This window comes from Strigops habroptila, chromosome 4 (genome assembly GCF_004027225.2).
Source record: "Strigops habroptila isolate Jane chromosome 4, bStrHab1.2.pri, whole genome shotgun sequence".
NCBI lineage: Eukaryota > Metazoa > Chordata > Aves > Psittaciformes > Psittacidae > Strigops > Strigops habroptila.
The window spans coordinates 56,059,817-56,077,309 of record NC_046358.1 but is presented as its reverse complement, the minus strand read 5'-3'; the positions used below and the strand labels follow the sequence as shown (position 1 = coordinate 56,077,309).

General features: G+C 37.4%; 1 protein-coding gene across 7 annotated transcripts in view; it reads left to right on the top strand.

Annotated features, from left to right (window-relative positions):
• The window catches only part of DENND5A (DENN domain containing 5A), a 73,222-nt gene that overhangs the window by 32,786 nt on the left and 22,943 nt on the right, over window positions 1-17,493 (top strand). For all 7 annotated transcript variants that reach the window (XM_032919874.1, XM_030482196.2, XM_030482193.2 and 4 more), the window contains 6 exons: window positions 7,912-8,229; window positions 10,435-10,650; window positions 11,576-11,810; window positions 12,251-12,401; window positions 13,090-13,183; window positions 16,371-16,502. In XM_032919874.1, coding sequence (XP_032775765.1) covers window positions 7,912-8,229; window positions 10,435-10,650; window positions 11,576-11,810; window positions 12,251-12,401; window positions 13,090-13,183; window positions 16,371-16,502 — 1,146 coding nt within the window. The remainder of the gene's footprint in view (window positions 1-7,911; window positions 8,230-10,434; window positions 10,651-11,575; window positions 11,811-12,250; window positions 12,402-13,089; window positions 13,184-16,370; window positions 16,503-17,493) is intronic.

The following is a 17,493-nucleotide window of genomic DNA, read 5'->3' as shown; positions in this document are numbered from 1 at the left end:
ATGTCTTCAGGAGCCAGTAACCACCCATGGGAAGTATGTCAGGGGGCTGGTGTCTGGCTGGCTTGTGAGGCAGTTCCATCAGTCATCTGAATGACTTCTCTCATTGAGCACCATTGAATGGTTTATTTGCTCTTGTATGTAGAAAATGTTGAGTGTTATGTATTGGTCTGGTTGGCTGTTGTCAAGAAGCTGGACGTCACTGTCACATAGCCCTGTGGGAAGCAAGTGCTTGCAGAGTTATTAGCTGTGGAACAAGGCAGCTCTGGCCCCTGCTGGAGTCCGCTTACTTGTAGGTGTAACTTCGCAGGGGATGGACTGTGTAAACCATGGGAAACACCCTACTTATAGGCTCTGGTAGCATTCTCTAGTCTATGCCGTTTTCCCTGGTTGTCTGTTTTCTTGTGTTATCATTTAGGTTGCTGGAAAAGCAGAAGTATGGCAGGCAGAGGCTTCTGTGGTGGTGGTTCTCATTTTCATTATCGGGCAGCGCTGCAACAAAGCTTGATGCAACAACAAAAAAAAAAAATCTTAAAAAAGCTGCATGAAAGTGAAGACGATATTTTTGTGAACCTCCAATCTGGTCACCATGCCAACATTGCTCTTTTTTGCAAATCCATATGCTGATAGTTTTCATTTGTTTTTCCTGGCAAGTTCAAAGGAAAACTTCTCTTCAAACTGTATTATTTTTATTATGAAAAATAAAGTATTTAATCTCACGATTTCTTTCTTTTCCCCTGTTTTTAAATTTTTTTTTCCCTTCACTGGCATAATTTCTAACAGATTAGTATATATTCTTGCTATGAAAACAGTTTATTGCTTTGGCTTACTACATTTTTACAAAATTTTATGTCCTGACAGGCCTAATTAATATGGTTAGTGTACTTTTTAGAGAGAATAGCTGGTGAAGTAAAATGCATGTGTGGATATGCATGTTAATGTGCACCATGGATGTTTTCACTATTCTAACAAGCTTCTAAAAGACTGTCCTCCTTTTGTAAAGAATTTCCTCATTTTAAAATCACTGTAATACTTCCAACTAAAGAAACATATTTTAGTTTCAAATAGGTATTTCAATTACTTAAAGGGTAAATTGTTTTGAAGAGCTTTGTCAGCTTACTTTGGAGGTTTAAAGAAAGGCAGTTGATCTATTTTTAAAAGTTAAAAATTAAAGTAGTATTTAAAACATGATCTGGCATCTCAATTTACATTTTGCTTTTCAGAAAGCCTTTTATGAGGGTGGAGGAGTAGATTTTTGGTAGTATCTTACAGAAATCAGAATTGTCTGTGAGGACAGGGAGGGGAGGACACACAGGACTGGGATATCAGCAGCAATATGCCCATGTGATGGAATTTGCTGCAGGACTAAACTTATCCTTTCAAACCGTCAGCTTTTCTCTCTCTTATTCAAAGAGCGAGCTCTTAAAACTTTGAAGACAATAAGTATGACTTAGTCTGAGAAATCCAGTTTCTTGGATTTCTCGGACTTGGCAGTCATTGCTGAGTAGGGTTTATTATGAACTGTTAAAGTCCTTAGCAGTACAGGCTGGGAATGTAGCTATGGCATAGAAACAGACTTGAACATGTGCTAGAGACTTCAAAGATGACTAAGAAGTTATCCCATACCAATAGATTTGCTTCTCTGAGAAGTGAAGTAGGCTGAGGAGAACAGAAGCTCACTGTTGTTGAGATTTTCATTGTAGGGGGTTTACTGCTGTTGCAACAAGTAGTAAAATTGCCATCTTAAAGTGCATGCTGTTCTCATTAAGTAAAATTATTGGTCAGTATCAGTATTTCTGATGTTATTAATTTAATCAGTCAGCTTTAATATAGTTAGCACTGCAGATTACAGGTTCGTCTCAGAACAACTTTGCTTTACAATTAGGCTTTCAGGTACCCTCCACTTAAAGAGCCAGAGAAGCTCTACACTTAATTCCTGACCTATAGGAACATGCATAAAATGTATTGTTGTAGAACAGCAGAAGAGGGCATATGGAATCTATTATTTGTGTAAAGACGGTTTTATCATAACTAACAGAAGGGATGCTAATATTTTACATTGTTTATCTCGAAAGTTTGGGATGTATATGATCCTTTATGAAATCATCAGGGTTATATGAGGAACTTGATTTCCAAGTCCTGCCTTTAGGCTCCTGATTTGTAACTATAGTAAATATCAGAATTTTCCTCACTTACCACAAAAAAATAAAGACCTGATCTATGTTCTAGTCTATTCTGAGTTCCGCTGTCTTGAAACCGTATGAACTGCATCTGTGTTGCTAATCTGTTTACATGGATGCAGCTGCTGTTAAAGAAAGCAGTATCTATTTAGGCAAGGGCCAAAGAAGTGAACTCTGACAGAAAATCCAGTTAGTGCTTCTCAGTTGAAGGGCATTGTAGAAGAATTGCTGTCTAGCATAGCATGGATGCCTCGGTGTCACTGTAGACTTCTTGATTGTGGTTTTATGATGATGTTTTAAAAAGACTAACTTGCCTTGCTCAAAGTGTTTTAAGCTAATATATGTGAAAATACTACCTGTCCTAACTCAGTCAGGTGTGGTTTAAGTCTTGCACATATATACCATAAGGCTTGTTTTAGTTTGCTTGTGATGGCAGTCTCCCATGTTTTGGTCCCATCTGGTGCTTTAAGGGAATGTTTTACCATGGGAGCATGGAAACCCAGCTGTATTCTAGAAGTTGGTGCTTTGTCAGATGATTATTAAACTCTTCAGCAAAATAACTACATTACTACAAAACTCAAGCTTAGACTATCCCTTGGGTACATCAGAAAACAGTGCCTGATGGGGAATTCATTGAAGTTAACCAGTAAGTTGAAGACCTGACTCTCTGGCCCAGTAAAATTGTAGCAAAGGCTGGAAGCTTACTGTAGGGTTGAGTTTCTTGTATATGTCAATGATACAGCGCACTTTAAAGTTAATCTTGTTCTTATTTTGCTGAGGGCTCTTATTGTGTGCATGAGCATCCTTGTGGTTTCACTGATGGCTGCATCAGAGGCTTTGTAAGGAACTCACAGAGAAGGGGGGAGCATGGGAGAAGTGGTGCTTAGAATAAGGTGCTGCAGAAATCAAAGGGGAAGGGAAGAACATGTTTCAGATGTTGCTGGCAAGTGTGGTTTGTTTATCGGTAAAATTGATCAAAAAAGTGGTTAAACGAGCTTTCTTGCAGATCATAAACCCAGCAAGTACTAAAGTAAGATTGTTTTTTTGATGTGTCTTTGAATTTCCTTTTAAAGAAACTTTTGCAGTGCTAGAGCAATATATTTTCAACAAGCAAGTTAATCTGGGCCATTTCATGCTAGTGGATTTGCATGTGCATCTCACCACTCTGTAATGCAGGAGAATGGTGGAAATTGAAAATATTTTGAGTGAAAATAAGCAACACAGAATCTTCCAGCAATGGTTAAATCAAACAAAAGTAGCATTTCATTATAAAAGCTTGTTTTTAATGAAGTCATCTCAAGTGGGTTGAGCAAAAGCTTTTTCATTTAGAAAAGTTGAAAGATTTTTAAAAGCTGAAATCCATCTCTCTGCTAGCATAAGAAATAGATATTATCAGTATTTTTATTTCAGCCATTAAAGCTGTTATTCAGTGCTAAATCTTAACAAATTCTGAGGGGTTTTTATTTTTTTATGTTGCTTTAGAAGGTAAGAAAGACATATTGATGCCAGTATGTTTAGGCCAGGCTGACCAAGATAGTTATTTTGAAAGATAATCGCTGCTTTGCATGCGTTCTCAGGCTTTCTGCTTGTGTGATAGGTCCTTGATAATACTGTACATTTATTGACAGACTTCAGTGTTATGTTTTCCTGTATTTCAAACAGCCACTTGAGGAGTAAAATTCATGTTTCTGAAAGCTGGAGCGATAAGTTGTTCTCAATCACAAATCCTGGGTTGGCATGAAGAAGAATAGCGCTGAAAATAAATGCAGAAGGTCACCATTTGCTTGCAGGAGTGGCACAGGAGCATCCTTTAGCATTTAGGACCAATGTAAACACACTTTCAAAAGCCAGTCGTGTGTGTATAAATTTACGCATCCATGTTTTCTGTGTGTTAGGGGAGGTGGGTGGTCATTTGCAAGGTTGGGACCTAACGCACAAAGGTGATACATGCCGTTGATGAAAGGGTTTTAGTTTTTCAGTGCTGTATTCAAGCAGAAGCCTTAACTCATGTTGCAATCTGACCATCTAAGAGGGAATGTGAAAACCCATATATGACCTGTACCTTAAGCACTGGGACTGCACAGAGAATTGAAGTGATGGTGATTGTGCTATCAGAACTAACTGTTCTAAATTGCTCTAGGTATCTATTTGCATACCATGTAATTATATATTAAAGTTTAAAATCAAGCATATATTCTCTTTAGGATGTCAGTGGGGTGGGGGCCTTACTCATTATTAGTGAATGCTAGTTCCTCCTTAGATGTCCTTTGGGCAGAACCTAGCGCATTTCTTTCTACATTTTTGAACAGAGCTGAAAGGAAGGATATTGGGTTTGATGCAGGCCTTGCTAGATCTGTGTGTGGGTTTGGCTCTTATTGTACTTGAGGTCAAACTGAAGAATTGCAATTGTCTTCTGGCTCTGGAATTGATGGGTGTAGTCCAGACCCTACTGAGCCAATGGAAGGTTGTGCTGTTGACCTCAGGGGACCAGGCTTTGCTATCAGATACATGAACATTGACTGACTTGCATCCACATTTCTAAGGTTTGTCAGACTTTCACCTGGACACCCCATTATTTGTGATGATAACAGTTTATGACAAGACAAAATTTTAAATTAGAATGTTTCACCATTGTTCCTTGGTGTAGCATCTCAGAAGAACATTTTATTGTGTGATGGTATTATGTGTTCTCTCTTGTAAAAATCTGCTATGAAAGTGGTGCATAACTAAGTGAGGTTTCCTTTTGGTCAGAAAACTGACCAAACTTCAGCAAGAAGTAAAAGAATATTTGATTGTTCCAGAGACCTGAAATACCAAGTAACTGACTTAAGGATGTTCTTCTTCTCTACTTACACATGTTGCTAAGTAGCTTGTCTTTTATATAATTTAATTTTGTATGTGTAAAATGATGATCCATATATCCACAGACACAAACAGTACTGTCAACAATTCACAGCTCACTCAATGGTGCTGCCTCTAGAAACAAAATGACTAAAACCTTGTGATCAAAGAACTCCTTTATTTTTCTACTTTATGTACTTCCCTAGTTCCTATCATGCAAAATGCTTCGGTGGCCACCATTTAGTAAAAAATAAGTGCCATTTCATTCCTCTTGCTTTTTAAGAGAGGGGCCCTTAGTGGTATTCTGTTCTGTTGGATCTATAGTATAGCAGAGTTGTGAGACTTAGTGTTTTGGTGTCTGTTACTGGTGATTTATTTACTTGGGATTTGAGTTTCACAGAAAAATGTTGTTTCGGTACCTGTTGAAGGGCTTGTGAGGTGTCTTTGCCATTTCTGTTCCCTGGGGAACATGGCCTTTTTGGAAGTGCTTATGCAATTCTTGAGGATGACCTCAGTCTCCCTAAGTTAAGAAAGGCTAAAGCCATCTACTGAATCTCCTTTGCTTAGGCTGCTCTGGGTAGTCCTCTACCTTACGTGTTATTAACCAGGCACTGAATAAGTGTAGTGGCTCCAGAAATTTTCTTTACACCCTTTAGAGTGTACTCTAACATATTTCTTTCTTTCTTCTATATAGGGCAAATTCTGGGAAATGTAATAGTAAGTGGCTGGTAAGCAATCATCATTAGTGGCTTAGAGAGTTTGAACTGTGTGTATTGCTTTTAAAGAGAAACTCTGCAGAACTGATATTTGACTGTTGGAAGAATTGCCCAGATGAGCCCAGATAGTTATAAGCAATTTCAGCAAGCATTAAATTTGTCTTTCTCTTCATTGGCAAGGAGTTCATTTTTGGTGTGAAGACTAGGATGTCTACGCCGGTAAGGTTAATGTTTAGTTACTTTTTGGCCAAGATCTTTATAGATACAACCAAACTTAACCAAGAGTGGTGTTTTCTGCAGAATCGGAGCTAAGGTAAGATGATCCGAAAAAGAAGGAAAGTTGAATTAAAGAGAGTTTTAAAAGGAAGTAATACAGTTAAACTATTTGTAGAGTTTCTTAATGACTCCGTCTTGCCATTTTGCAACTTGTGAAAAATGATTTTAGTTTTTCCCTCAGCACCGATTGGTAGGCATTGTGCCTTGTTTCAAGGCTTTACCTGTCTAATGTCTTGAAGTGCTTAAAGTATTCCTGATAAACATTAGCTGACTTGACTTCTGATCATCACAGAACCGTGTGTATAGTGGGAGTCTTACTCCTAAATTCAGGTGCTTACTTGAAACATGAGAGTACTTGTGTATATGCTGTCCCTCTGTGCCAAGTGTTTCTTTGAATGAGAAGGCAGATGCACTCTGTGCGCATCCCTAGTTTACCACTGGAGCTGCCTTGTTAAGAAGGCACACACCCCACCTGCTGTGTTTGGGCAATTTGATACTGGGGAAAGCTGAACAATGGCACCTGCCCTCTTTAAAAAATAAAAAACTTTTTATAACGTGCACCAGAAGCTGTTTCAGAATCAAGCTCTTAGTTGAATTTATTGACTTTGGGTTCTTTTGTGACACCTAATTCAGTTTGTGATTTACTTTACACAGCTTATCCTGGTCTGCTTATGATCAATCCCACAGCAAAATCCTACCAGAACTACTTGGTCCTTACTGATGCTTTGCTGCTTGTGTACATTGCTCTAATTTCTGGCATCATTGATTCAGTGTGAGGTTAATCTCTTCCAACTGTTTCTTTCCTATTAAACTGTGAGAGTGTTTCCATCCATCTGCACTTGGTGAATCATAAGAAATACCTGGAGATCTGTTAGCTCTCATGACTTGATATGTATTTTTGCTGCAAAGCTATGGTGAGACCTAAGTTCAGATGTACCTCCTAGAATAATGTGATGAATGTACGTTGAAAGTACCCCATAATCTGGGTGAAGGGATTTTGCATAGAGAAGGCTAAACAAACAAGTTACAGTCCATGCTAATTCTGTAGTGGAGAAAAACTGAAATGCTTCTACAGAAAAGCAACGTTTGTTCTGTATACTTAACTTTAAAAGCAGATTTCACACATGAATGGGGTTCTTGCTGTAATGCATGTGATTATGTAATGTCATGAAACCATTTGATACAGATTTTGCAATGTAAGGTGAGGTAAACCTTGAACATAGCTTCTTTTGATGTTGCTGTGGAAACCACATAGGTGGTTTTCCTTTTCTTTTCTTTTTTTCTTTTTTCTTTTTTTCTTGGGTTTTTTTGATGTTAAGTGAGAATTGAAACTAGTTCAATTATTTTTTCCCCTTAGTAATGAACTTCTAAGCTCGTTCGAGGAATTGCATTAGTTCTCAAGTTGCTTACAGAAAAGAGAAGGTAACTTAATTGCAGCTTCTGCAATGTTCTGCAATGTCAATACACCTTTTAGAATGGAATTTGCCAAACCTCTTAGAAGTGTGGACTGATAATCTGAGAAACAGGCAGTCGTATGCACGTGTATGAAGAAGTACTGCAAATATCCTTTAGTTAAAATCTAGCTGTATGTATATGAAAAAATTCACACATCTGTACATCATATATGCTACAAACTCTTTTGTACCTAGTAAACAACTTTAAAATTAGTCTTCTTTCTTAGTTACCTCCTTGAAAGACCTGGAAATGTAGACCTTATGCTGCTTTCCCCAAAGTCAGCCAGCCAGTTTAGTTATGGTTGGGGCAAGTGTGTTTTACAGAATAACCAAACAAATGCAAATATATTTGAATCTTTTAATAAGCACAAAACCCAAAGATGAATAAAACATGACCCTTATGCTTAGTGATACTGTAATGGTATCCTGTTCTAAATTAAATCCCAGGCTAACCTGTGCTTTGTGGATGTAGACAACCATTTCATTGAGCTGCCAGAAGACTTACCCCAGTTCCCAAATAAACTTGAGTTCATTCAGGAAATTTCAGAGATACTAATGGCTTTTGGAATTCCACCTGAGGGAAACCTTCACTGCAGTGAAAGTGCCTCCAAGATGAAGAGCCTCAGAGCATGTGACCTGGTTTCTGATAAAAGAAATGGGAACATAGCAGGATCGCCTTTGAATTCCTATGAGCTGCTAAAGGAAAATGAGACTATTGCAAGACTCCAAGCACTTGTTAAAAGAACAGGCGTGAGTCTAGAAAAGGTAAGCTATTAAAGTATCTGCACTTTCTGAACCTTCAGTAGTAGGTTGTCTGAAGTCATGGTCCAAAGACGTTGTTTGTCTTCACTTGGAAGAATTTTATGTTAACATGTTCACAAACCTTGTGAACATCTGAGAGACAAGGGCAAGCTTGGGGAGGAGAGGGGGTGGGGTTTAACCCCACAGCACCTAGGGAAAGCTTTGACTGTCCTCCAAGTGTTTTTTTGCCAAGATAATGTGTTTTAAAAAACACCTTACCTTGTTTATTCTTGGTTTTAAGATTTATTCTAAATTTACACCACTTTCTTACTATTTACGAGTAAGAAATATTGGCTAAAACTTACTTACTAGTGGCTAAAACTGACATCCACATAATCCTGAAGTTAGGATCCAATCTTGGTTTCTATAGGTATCTTTCTTTAGGAAGATGTAGAATATGTATATTCTACATCATTCTGTATGTAGAATATGTATGTAGAGTATGTAGAGTATGTATAATGTAAACATGCTTGTGTATGTTTGCCAGGGGATACTATGATGCTTTTTTCTGGTTGATGCTTTAAATTGCATTAGTGTTTGATTCCCAGCAAGTCGATGTGCACAGCTCATGGTGAGCCTGGTTAGATTTTTTTCTGGCAATCAGAATTGGGAAAAAAGTTGTGGCCCTTTTTCATAACAGATATTGCCTGAAAGACCACTGTGTGTTTTTTGAGCCTTTGTGGAATGAAGATTTTCTCAGCAAAGGTTTTATTTCTTGCATGTTTCAATTATCTTGACCAGTTCTTCATTGCTGAGTCTGATTCCTACCCTGTAACTTGGGCTACAGATGGGGCCAAACAGAGATAGAAATTGTGTGACCTACAACAGGTTGGAGAGCTGCTTTGTGGGAAGGGATCTGCAGGGAGGTTACAAGAAGCAGCATTTGGTTACTAGACCAGATTTGATGCTCAGATCAGCTGTGTTCCTCCTCTCAGGTTTTTCTTTTGCATTGTTTTATTCTTGTTGAGGGGAAAATTGCTAAGAAACATTTGTTCCTTTGCTGAATGGATTGGGAAGTAATGGAAAAAGTACAGCTATTAATTTTTGCACATTCAGACCTTATCTACTCTTTGCCATGGTAGTTAAAAATCCCCTTTTACTAGCCTTTTTTGTGATGATAGGAGTGTATAGGTTGTAACTGTCAAAGTTTTCTCAAATATGTAATTAAAAAATCTGCTTAATGCCAAATACCCAATTAATGAGGAATGAGTAGATGCCAAGTGCTACTTATGAGATGCAGCTAGAAGAAATGGCTGAATAGCAGATGCTCTTTAGCAGAGAGCATAGCTATAGGATGCTATTTATAGCTGGCCTTGGACTGCTATAACCAAGGTGCTTTAAGAAGCGTGGGACAGCTGCAGCAACTGCATTATTGTGCAGATGTTGTAAGCTCTGGATATTATGTCAGTTATGTGTGGTGGTGCCTCATAAGAATTAACAAAGGCATGGGTAGTAAATGTGTATTCAAACTAGTGCATGAATGCTTGTGGCTTGGATTTTTTTTATTTTTCTAAATACTCAATTCCTATCAAAACTAATATGAACTGAATATCTGAATCTCCTATTGCTGTTTTCATAAATCTTAGCCCACATGTTTAATGAAATATAATGCATTTTCAGTTAAAAGTACCCTGGGCTGTGTAGTGATGAATTATGCATTACACTGCTAAGGACTGAAGTTACAGGACATTAGCTACTAGACATGCATGGCTTCTTTTTACTGTGCATTTCTGTCTTCATTTGAAACCTGGTAGGTATTAAACTGTAACAGTACTAAACCTGGTGTAACCTGGTGTTACACCAGACAGAAATATGTATTTGCCTAATATGCAGGGGTAGTAAAAACCCCTAAAAAGCCTATGCAGGTGATTAAAGGGTAGAATAAAGTAAATCAAATATATGGCATACATGGCATGTGTATGGTTGTTACCTATCCTTTTTAATACTAAAGTAGGTTATAGTTTATTATTGAAATTAGAACTTCTATAGATAAAGGTTTCTTTCTAGATTTATTTGATGTTGTTGTTTTATTACAGTGCTTGAAACTAATTTATTTTTTTTTATTGGAATGTTGACTTTAAAGCTGAATGGCAGATTAAGAGTTTATGTACCTAGAATACCTGACAAAGCAACAATACAAATGTTTTGTGTGCTCCCTTACTTTCTCAGTTGGAGGTGCGAGAGGAGACCAGCAGCAAAAAGGATCTTAAAATTCAATGTGATGAAGAAGAATTCAAGATTTACCAGCTGAACATTCAAATCCGTGAAGTTTTTGCCAACCGCTTTACACAGATGTTTGCAGATTATGAAGTATTTGTTATTCAGCCCAGTCAGGACAAGGAATCTTGGTTTACAAACAGGGAGCAGATGCAAAACTTCGATAAAGTAAGTTGTAATAAGAAGCAATGTGAATGTGAGAAGTAAAACAGTACTCAAACCTAAGACTTTGTTTGTTGAGCCATAAAATGAAAAACAATACTCTCAAAATTGTAATTTCTTACATAAATTTTCAGTGTTCCCCCCAAAAGTCACATAATGTACATGGAAAAATACATGCATACACATGCTTAGAGAGATAAGGATATGCTTTTAAGGATACTGTAGTAAAATACAGTTTGCTGTAGAAAAATAGCTTAGGAAGCCTCACTTTAACGTTGATGTAGAGGTTAGACATTAATATTACTAGTGAAAATACTTTATTTTTTTTTTTTTTAAACCAGAGGAATTGCTGAGTATGTTCATGAATAAAGCCATGACTGCACGTGACACTTACGTACATGTGTACCAAATGTTTTCCTAGCTCTTTTCTAGGGAAACGCAAGACCCAGTTCTTCAAATTTTACTACTATCTTTTTTACTGGAGATCGGGTGTTTGTCAGCAGGATAGTTCACGTTGATGAAGATTATGTTGCAGCATTGCCTGCTAAAATGCTAATCAGATTCACATCAAATCATATGAAAAGATTCTCACCAACTTTATAAGGCTATGAGTCCAGCCAGAAGTACATAATATCCACACCTGTGGTACTGTTGCTGTGGTTAGCTGAGATTCTGTTGAAATTTTTTGAAAATTAAGTAAATACTAAAATCACAGTTAAATAATTGGTGTGCTATATGGTAGACGATTGTCATGAAGCTGGAGATCTCATGTAGGCTGCTTGTTCAGAGATAAAATTGGCGCGTGTAATAAAACTAGGCTTTAAGTGGCACCAAAGCTCTATCAAATATCATTGATTAGTAAAATCAGTGCTTTTGGTGGATGTATCTCTCTGCAGATTCCCAAACACTCTTATCTCTTCTTGTCTGTTAGGCATCTTTCTTGTCGGACCAGCCTGAACCTTACTTGCCTTTCCTCTCAAGATTCTTGGAGACCCAGATGTTTGCATCTTTTATTGACAATAAGATTATGTGCCATGATGAAGATGATAAAGACCCTGTTTTGAGAGTATTTGATTCAAGAGTGGATAAAATTAGGCTGCTAAACGTTAGGACACCAACTCTGCGAACATCTATGTATCAAAAGTGCACAACCATTGATGAGGCTGGTAAGAGTAATAAGCCACTTTCTTGACACTAAAGAAAATCAGTGCTGTTTGTGGTAGACATTAAGTAATGGTTCATGCTTTGAAACCTCAAAAAAACCAACCAAACAAACAAGACCAAAAAAGCTGAGGTATAAAGTTTAAGGGGGAAACTAAATGTTATATTGGAAGCTGAGATGTGAGATGAAATTAATGTAAAGTTTAATTGAACTCAACTGTTTTCCTGCATGCTTTGTGTGAAAAATGTTTGAGCTTAAAGAGGATAAATGCTTTTCTCCTTTTTTCAATGCACTCTTGTACTAGTGTACCTGTTGGGTCACTAAGAAACTTTCACCTCCTCTCTTAAATTTGATATCCGCTTTTAGTTGAGGATGTGTGACTATAGATACCTGTCTGATTAAGACACCTTTAAAAAAAATAATCTAACTTTCTTACTGTTTCAGAGAAATCTATTGAATTAAGGCTCGCAAAAATAGATCACACGGCAGTCCACCCACACTTACTGGACATGAAAATTGGACAAGGGAAATATGAGCTTGGATTTTTTCCCAAGCTTCAGTCTGATGTTTTATCCATTGGACCAGCAAGCAACAAGTGAGTAATCTAGGACAACAGGTGCTAGATCTTGGCAAGATCTGTGGAATGGTACTGAAGCAGAGATACTAGAAAGCAAATCCAGTATCTTTTTGTGAGCACAAATCAGATGATGTGGGTGGGTTGTGTGCGGAGGGGTTTTTGTTATGTCTCTTGTTTTTTTTTTTTCCCCCCTCTCCTTTTCCTTTTTTTCCTCTCCTTTTTTTCCCGGCTCTTTTTCACCTTTTTTCCCCTGCTCTTTCCTTTTCTTTCTCTTTTCTGAACTTCTAGAAGCAAATTTAGGTAAGAAAGCCCTGTTATGTTTGAGGTTAAAATTAATATATTTTGAGTTACTTGTAATTACTGTTGATGTAAAAGCAGATCTCCTTATTGGATCTCAGTTAAGACCTAGCAAATGTTCTAGGATATCTTCTTATAAAAACTTTGAAGGAAGAAGAAGGTGTAAATTGCAACTAGATATCATAAAAGAATGGAAAAATACAAAGCAAGTGAACATGTTCTAGTTTTTTGAAGTCCTTTGGCCTCACATTGGATTCTTCTACAGACATTCTTTTGTGTGTATTTGCAGTTGCACTTTGTCTGATGTAATTGATGTCAAAATGTTCAATATACAAGATAGAAACTTATTTCCACCACTGCCCTTCACCTCACTCTTGACATTTGTTTAATACTATTCCTCTGTCTGTAGGTGGACAAAGAGAAATGCTCCCGCACAATGGAGACGGAAGGACAGACAGAAGCAACACACAGAGCACCTGCGTCTTGACAATGATCAGAGAGAGGTGAAAATCGTTCAGCTATAGAGATCCGATTTTTCCCCTCCCCCCTTAATTGCCTGAATAATGCTCTGTAACCTTTATGAAATGTCTAGACAGTTACTTGCAGTCCATCTCTGCTCTCCCTTATGTGCATTTACTACAAATGAAGGTCCTTAGCAGATCAGAATTTCTTAGTTTGCCTATTCTAAAAGTTATGCCATTTTTACCCTCTCTCAGGACAAAATGATTTCATCCCATATACAGGAGAGTTCCCTGAAAATGTTTTCACATGCTTTAAAATTTTGTGGTGTGGTTTGTTTTTTCTTGTTGTTGTGTTTTGGGTGGTGGTGGATGGGTTTTTTTGGTGTTTTTGGTTTTTTTAGTGTTTTGGTTTTTTGTGGGGTTTTTTTTTTGTTTTTTTTTTTTTTTTTTATAAGAGAGGGGAGGAGGAAAGGGAAATTTAATTTAAGTTTTTAGTCACGTATTTCCTGTTTCTAAATAAATTAGTCACCCTGTGCTTCTTTTGTGTATTTGATGGAGAAAAGATCATCACCTCCAGAGGGTGATTAATTTAATCCTAAAATCAGAAGCATTGCCCTTTGGAGTTGCCTGGCTTTTCTCTGTAGATCATAAAGAAAGTCTTAAGGTGGCAGGTTGACACACAACCTCATGCTAAGGTGGGAATGTGAACCCCACCATACTGTCAGGTTTGTGTCTGCCTGTTTTTGCACAGCTCAGTCTGGTGCTGATTTAGCCACCTTCTGAACTGATAATTTCTCTAATGACAGTTACTACAGCTGACAGTTATTATTTGTGGTGAAGGGATTTTGAAAGATCTGGGTGACATGAACTAATTACAGTACAGTTCCCAGTTCATATGATGCAGACTGCAAACTGTTACACCACGTGTTGATTTATGGGTAATTCTGAAAATAATCTGGTTTAAAATATCAGAATTAATTTTTTTTTGTTTAGTAACCCAAAGCTTTACTTTTGTTTAATGTATGTTTTTCATTGAAGACAATATTCTTTTGCCTTGTTAAATACCTTCAGAAAAGCTTCATTTGGAATTTTAAAGTAGTCTTGTGTCTGTTAGGATAGTGCTGTCAGAATCAAATATCTTTGTCCAGTTCGTTCTTTTATGGTAGTGATGAGTTTAATTGCTTTTCCAGTATACTAATTTCCAGAATTTTCTCACTGGTTTGTTAAAATTGTGTTGAAGTATAGTGTCATCTGTGTCATTCATAACCATGTAACAGAAGAATGCCTGCATAATAAAAACCCACCTGCGAGTAGTTTTGGCTTTGACATGTTCTCTATGCTCAGATAACTCTAAAGTACTTCTTATGTAGAAGTAACATAAGTGAAGAAGTTGATTTGTAACCTCATTATTGCTTTTAACAAGTATGATGTTTAGCATGTGAACTTCTGAGATATCAATTAGGTAATCACAAAGGCAAAAGTCTACCTTTAGTCTCTGGGGGGTTTTGTTCGTTTTGTTTCTTAACTGACCCTTCACAAGTTCATTATCCTGTAGGAGTTATTCTGTCACATAAGGCAAATAATTTTTGAGGAATAAGATTTACAAATACAGATTAACTGCCAGGTTAATCTGTACTGGTGTTTCAGGATTGTATGCAGTACCTTTTTGATTTCATAATACTGACTGAACATTGAACCCCTCTCCCAGGTGAACCACTGACTTTCCTATTCAGTGTGAAAGAATGGGGAGGAGGCCAATCTGAGATGAACACTGGGGATCAGGATGAGGAGGAGGCAGTGGTTTCAAAGTGCAGTGTTGTGAGTTGTAGATATATTGAAGCTTTGGGGCAGCCAACAAAAATCTGTGGAATTGAAGCTTAGTGGTTTTTAACTTGCAAATATTTGTGCTCAGTGGAGGGCAGAGTTTACATCAATCCAATGACTAAACACCATCTTTTCTTTTTTTCCTTTCAGATTCATTACTTACGAATTTATTTTTATGTTGAATGCTTGGGAGTTCTGCATTGTGTTATGTCTTCACTCTGTTCCTTTTCTGTTTTGCATGCTTGCTTTTATTACTTCACATGTGCTTACCACTTTCACTTTGCATGGTCTGCTTGGCTTTTTGCTACCAACTTGTCCTGCCAGCACCTGGACTTTTCCGTATCAGAACTTCCGTTGCAGTTATGTTTAGTCTGGGACCAGCATGATTGGCCCTTCATGCCCTCTATAAAATCTGTGTCAGAGCGTTATCTGGTATGTCCAATGCACAATATGACTGTAATCATAGTCCTGGATAAAGATGCATAATTAAGTGTGTATATCATAGCTCTTTAGTGTAAGGCTGATGGAGAAGGTGTGGTTTTCCCTCTTTACAAAGATCGTACTGTGTTTGACAGATCTATCTATTCACTGACGTTTCAGTTGGTCATTATTTCAGTGTAAGCTAGAGAAGTTGCCTATTAATCTGAAATATGTACTAATCCATAGTATTCTGTCAGTGCCTATACAGGACTTTATAACTTATTCATAGTTGGCCATGCCTCAAACAATCTGTGATCACCTGGCTTTCAAAACATTTGTAATAGTATTCTTGTCTCTGAGGTGAAAACAATGGCAACTCCTTGGCAATAACAGGAGCGGAAAAGCTCTTTTGAGTATAGTGAGTTCAGGAAAGTATTTTGCGCAAAGTTGCAGATGGTTCACAGCTGAGAGCTGCTAGTAGCATTTTGAAGCTGTTTTCTGAAGAAGCTGTTTCTGTAAGAAACAGAATTTCTGCAGGAATGCAGGGCATAGCGCAGATCTCGGATGTTGTCAAGCTCCAGCCAAAGTTTTCTTGCAGTCCCCATGTAGACTGGTCTGCCATTTGAATAGACTTGATCTGGGTAATTACTACAAGCTTTCATTTTATATGAAAAAAATAACAAGATAATTCTCAGTGGTGGAGGGAATAATTGAATCTCTATGCATCTAAATATCCTTGGCAGTTTGTATTGTGTTTTTGTTATTCAGCAATGTGTGTTCTAATACTAGATAGGTAACATGAATGGGGATTTGACTTCCAGTGAACTAGCACACTAAGTGCCCAATATAATGCTGAAAGAGGATGTGATCCTTTCCTCCTCATTGCACAGGGGTGGGTTATAAAGATAAGTTCACCCTTTTCTCTTGGCAAAGTAGTCTCACTTGCACTTTTATCTGTATTTGTCAATTTTCTACCCCAATGCAGAAGTATATCCAAGAAGCCAGGAATCTGGGCAGCACTATTCGACAGCCCAAACTGTCTAACCTCTCTCCATCGGTAATTGCACAAACAAACTGGAAGTTTGTAGAAGGCTTGTTGAAGGAATGCCGAAATAAGGTAATACAGAGATAGTTCTGTTCTCTTGCACCTCATATTCATCCTTTATGGACTATTTTGTGGCCACTGTGTTTGAACTCTCCTCTTCCGTCACCTGTTTCTGCTTTATTCATCTACAGGCTTTTGCATGGTAGTGAGAAATTCAGGAAGAGATAATGTATTTAGAAATTCTGCAAGGAGTGGAAATTTTATCAAGCAGATTTATGATAGAGAATGTAAAATGATAGAAAGATTGAATATTCTGATCATCCCACTGCCATGTCTATTATAGTATATTTCAATTATCACTAGTGAGATTATACTATTTCAACAAGACTGAATATTCTAAAAGAGGAGGTTGTGGTGAAAATGCAGGAGCTTTTCTCATAACTAAAGGAAGTGGGTTAACAAACTTTTGAAATGTAAGTTTTCAAGCACTAAGCAAAGAAATTTGGCATTAGTTTGTATAGATGCTTCACCAGTGCGTATTTGACGATATATTCATCTGAATTAAATGTTAATGTTTATACTAACACAGTAAAGAGAATAGTTATCAAATAGACACATTCTTGCCTTAAGTCAGTGGAGGTAATACAGCAATTGTATATAACTTTGTGAAACCGTGTTTGATACATGCATCTACTTTGGTTTTCTGTGTATATGTAACTGTCCAAATAATCCCCGTCACTTTATAATAGAGGCATATAATGATGAAAATCCCTGAAGACAGACTGTGGGAATGCAACTCTAGTGAATGTAGTGAGCCTGCTGTTAGAAAAATTACCTGGGGAGGTGAGGAGAAGAAGCTAGAGGCTAACTTGGGATTCTTCGTCTCAACTAAGACTGTGTGTAGGTGCCTTAGGAAGTATTACTTATTTGAGAAATACTCTAGAATAGCAACAAAGATGAAAAAATGTGTAAGAGATGATCAGAAGTGATTCCCTAGTAAGTTTTCCCTCCAGGTAGCTATACGATGAATATTTTGTGACTGAGCGACTGTACTTACAAATGT